Raw genomic sequence first — 4933 nt, forward strand, 5'->3', positions numbered from 1 at the left:
AGTTGGTCAAGGCCACACCCCCAGCCTCCACCAAGACTTCAGATACAGTGTTAGGGGACCGCTAAGGTCTATATAAAAGAGACTTTAGATACAGTACTATGGGACCACTAAGGTCTATATGTCTATATAAAAGAGACTTCAGATACAGTATTAGGGACCACTAAGGTCTTATAAAGAGACTTCGATAACAGTATTAGGGACCACTATAAGGCTATATAAAGGACTTCAGATACAGTATTAGGGACCACTAAGGTCTATATAAGAGACTTCAGATACAGTATTAGGGACCACTAAGGTCTATATAAAGAGACTTCAGATACAGTATTAGGCCACTAAGGTCTATATAAAAGAGACTTCAGATCAGTATTAGGGACCACTAAGGTCTATATAAAAGAGACTTCAGATACGTATTAGGGACCACAGGGCATTATAAAAACTTCAGATACAGTATTAGGGACCACTAAGGTCTATATAAAGAGACTTCAGATACGTATTAGGGACCACTAAGGTCTATATAAAAGAGACTTCAGATACAGTATGGGGGACCACTAAGGTCTATATAAAGAGCCTTCAGATACAGTATTGGGGGACCACTAAGGTCTATATAAAGAGACTTCAGATACAGTATTGGGGGACCCACTAAGGTCTTATATAAAGAACTTCAGATACAGTATGGGAACCACTAAGTCTATATAAAAGAGACTTCAATACAGTTTGGGGGACCACAGGTCTAATAAAGAACTCGATACAGTATGGGGACCACTGTCTATATAAGAGACTTCAGATACAGATTGGAACCACTAAGGTCTATATAAAAGGACTTCAGATACAGTATTGGGGACCACTAAGGTCTATATAAAGAGACTTCAGATACAGTATTTGGGGACCACTAAGGTCTTTATAAAGAGACTTCAGATACAGTATTGGGGAACCACTAAGGTCTATATAAAATGCATTTAGGCAAACATTTTGTTTCCACATGAAAATATGTATGAGTCCAATATACTCTGGTCACAGACTCAACCAGAAATTACAGTATAAGTTAAAGGGTAACTACCGTTTTTTGTTTTTGTGTCTAGTAGACTGATATTGGTAGTGCTCCCGTGGGTGCTGTGCCTCTGTATCCCCAAAGAATAGTACGTCGTCAGGAGTGGGACCAGTTTCTGCCAGATATCTGTGGTATGGATGTGTCCAGTGATATACCTCGGACACAACGCTGCGTTACTATGTCAGAGGATTTCCTCTAATCAACAGGGTTATGAGACATGAGGAATGATGAAATACAAACCACTGTTTTTATTGAAAATCTTTTAGATAACACAAAACCATGGATGTAGTATATGTATATGGCCGCACAAAACACTGCACACAGCTGCAGTCTCTCTCCTTCTCCCCTCGTCCGCTCTTCATCCATAGCCTACAGCCTACTCTGGCTCAAATGAATACGGGCTGCCATCCAATTATAACAACCTCATCCGCATTGTCAAAATCAGTTAAATAATGAAGTCATAATGAAGTCAGAAGTCATAAATCCAAAAATGTTTTTTTAATTAAAGAAAAATCTATACAAATGTATAAACAAACATCTATACAAATCTATACACATGTAATAACATAAGACATGTCACACATGACATTTCATGCTACAATCCTCTCTAAAAAATCTGAGCTCTCCCCTTGTCATTCACACTGCTGTTACATGTGACTAATGTCCACAGCCCAGACCAGCAGCTAGCTTCTACACACCTAAGTAGCCTGTATGAGCTAATTAGATGTATTCATTTAGCCAGTGTCCTACATACGTTGTCCTACAGGTTGCTATTGCTACACAGAAATTAGCAATGCCACAAAACATGTTGTTTTGCGTCTGGTAGTCATTTGTCACTGTAGTGCAGGGGTCATCAATTACATTTTTCCAAGGGCCAGAATTTTTCCAAGCAGACACTCCTGCGGCCGGACTTTCAAATAAATGAAATAAAATAAATTCTTACCTAATTATGCATATTCTTGTTAGATTTTTTCACTTTCTTACTGAATTAATGCAATTTTTTATTACATGTATTAGTATGAGAAAACTCCTAAAAAACATCAAAACTCCATAATGATAACTGGCTCTTTAACTAGTAAAAGATCTCAAACAGCAGCTTTAATGAAGAATGGACTGATAAGCAGGCTGTGCATTCATCCTGTATGCCTCATTTGCAATAAAACAATGCTGCCGCAAAATAATACAACAGCATCATCACCATAACATCGCCTCATTCACATGCATAGTGAGTAGCCACATGCATCCGTTTTGGTCTTCTATGCATCAATAGATTTACCGCTTCAGCGGAGAGGACGGTTCGCTCAGTCAAGAATTTGCCCAAATTTCAAGATTCCCAGCAAACTAAGATAAACAGTTAGACTACAAACCAACAGCTTTTGTTTTAGCTTGTTTTAAAAAAATGTCTATTTGCAGAGGAGAGCTGTGTGAAACAGCGCGGTGGATGAGTAGACTGAGCAGACAGAGCAGATTCAAATATCACTTTCATGTAGAAAGTGATATTTGAATAGGCTCTGTTTGAAAATTATATAATAAAAAGCATTACATATTGGACCATTTATAATAAAAATAATGGACATTGAGAACCACAGTACAAATAATTTGCCTCAAACACTTCTGCACAAGGTGAAGGTAAGGTAAGGTATTTATTGTGGCTCAAAGCGTGGTCCTGTTCAACACAACGCTAAAATGAAATTGTGGTCGCACTGTGTGGTGATCCAACAAACTTCAGTGGTGTATTCCTTTAATATCTCACATACTACTTTATCATTGAGAACCAGCAAAATATTTGGTACAACTAGTTTGATGTAGTGCTAACTATTTTCTAGTCAAAAAGGAAACCAAGATAAAATTCTAGCCAATATTTCCCAGTACTACAGTAGGGACTTGACTGAATGACTTACTGTTGATGCCTCTCAGAGCGTTGTATTCTGCTCTGATCTCAGCTGCTAAAGTCGGATGCTCACACGCCTCAAGCGCTTCGATGAACTGCTCCGGCCAGTTTTCTCTTCTCTTCAGACAGTCCAGAAGAACCACCATGCTGTCATAGTTCCCATAAGTCTCTCGTTTAGCCTCAATGCTTTCCTATAATTAGAGTCCATAAAAAAACATAAATTTATCAGAGCTGTAAGTGGTGTTTTGTTAGTTAGATGATTTTCAGTGCAGTTTAAGGTTCAAAATGCATTGTTACTGTCATGAGTGATAATAAACTTATTGTCTATATCCCACCTAATAATAACCACATGGTAGCATCCTTGTCAAAAAGAATTATTTAGATTTATTAGGGGATGAGATGTTATATCCAAAAACAAATTTACTCTCAATAGTTAAGATTATATTGGCCTGAAGAAATCCAGTATTGGTCAGGTTCTACTGCTTTCAAGTCATGATAAATAATTGCATCACTGATAATAATGGTGGAAAACCAGACCATCTATTTTGAAAATGCATTACTTACAGACAATTGTTATTACAAGCAGGTAGAGGACAGCACTACAACACATCTAACAATGTCTCATGGTGTAAACAGTGCAATGAATACCCAAATAACTACTTTTTATTATAGCTGGGTATCAGAACTATATTTTGGCACCAACTGAAATTTGTCCTTAGACTGTCAAGTATAGAAAATTGGTATCAAATGTCACATTTGTATTGTATTTGTTTACATTTTATTTATTACAAGTATTTTTTTGATATCTGTACCAAAACCCAGGTTATGCATTGGCAATAGAATAGAAAAATGTGGATACTAGAGCCAATACATTATATTAATCCAATATTGTTCAAACAATCCCCAGCCCTAGTCCTAGGTGCTTGTCCCTAATGAAACTTACCCTGTCGTGAGCAGTCAAGCAAGGCAGGTGGAGCATTATTTGTGTCGGTTTCACCTTAGTCACAATGGTCGGCATATTCCGCCGCAAGTATCCATTGTACAGCTTGTCACTGGCAAATGACATCTGTGTTATGAGAAAGTGGACAAAAACACAGAGATAGTAAAGACATCAAGTTTTTTTTATTTTCCTAATTTCCACTCCTGATACTCACGCCAGTTTTGCACAGTGTCATTTTGCAAAGGGGGATTTCCTCAGTTGGCAAGGCACCTTGCCAATATTCCTAATTTCTACTCTTTTAGTAAATGTGAGATGCTCAAGTACCCAAAAAAAAAAACACATTACGGAAACCTGATCTTTGTTGTTTGCAATGATCCAGTAGATCATTGCAAACAACAAAGATCAGGTTCAATGACAACAAAAGTGAAAGTGAAGATCAGCCATCCTGCAGTTTTGAAAAAAAGAAAGAAATTGTCAACATTTCCCTTTTGTTTCAGTTTATGGGAAACTTTTTTTTTTCAAGGATGAGACTCTTTGCACAGCTGCAACCTTTTTACTACTTTCTCAAGGGGAGGACAACACTTACATTTCAAGGTTGCAGCTGTCTGGAGTACGAAGAAGGTGAACCAGGCCCTGACTAGTCACTGATTAATCCCCTCCAGACTCCAGTTTAATATCTGAACTTCAAATGTGCACCATGACCGTCTCAAATGCCTCATTTCAAACACACCCGCACTTTTCACGGTCAAATATAAAGCTTGGGCACACTTGTTTGTATAGAATACACCTTAAAACCTTAACTTTGTTTGAACCTAAACAGTCAGGAGAAGTAATCTGTTGTGAGGTTCAGTCACTGGGAACGTTTTTTCACAAGATAATCGGTCATCACAAAATACTTTAAATGGAACAGTAAAGTTTTGTGTATAGAGTACGTGGGGCAGCAGCAGTATGGAATCAATGTCAGAGGCTGAAACCAAAGAGCAAAGTCTTCCACACTGTATCATTAGCCCTCAGAGGCCATGGTTTGTCTCACACACACACACACACACACACA

General features: G+C 37.9%; 1 protein-coding gene across 1 annotated transcript in view; it reads right to left on the reverse strand.

The window, feature by feature from the left end:
• The window catches only part of mavs (mitochondrial antiviral signaling protein), a 17392-nt gene that overhangs the window by 11602 nt on the left and 857 nt on the right, over positions 1-4933 (reverse strand). Inside the window, 2 exon segments of the mRNA XM_032511067.1 lie at positions 2950-3130; positions 3883-4005. Coding sequence (XP_032366958.1) covers positions 2950-3130; positions 3883-4005 — 304 coding nt within the window.

This window comes from Etheostoma spectabile, unplaced genomic scaffold (genome assembly GCF_008692095.1).
Source record: "Etheostoma spectabile isolate EspeVRDwgs_2016 unplaced genomic scaffold, UIUC_Espe_1.0 scaffold314, whole genome shotgun sequence".
Taxonomy (NCBI): domain Eukaryota; kingdom Metazoa; phylum Chordata; class Actinopteri; order Perciformes; family Percidae; genus Etheostoma; species Etheostoma spectabile.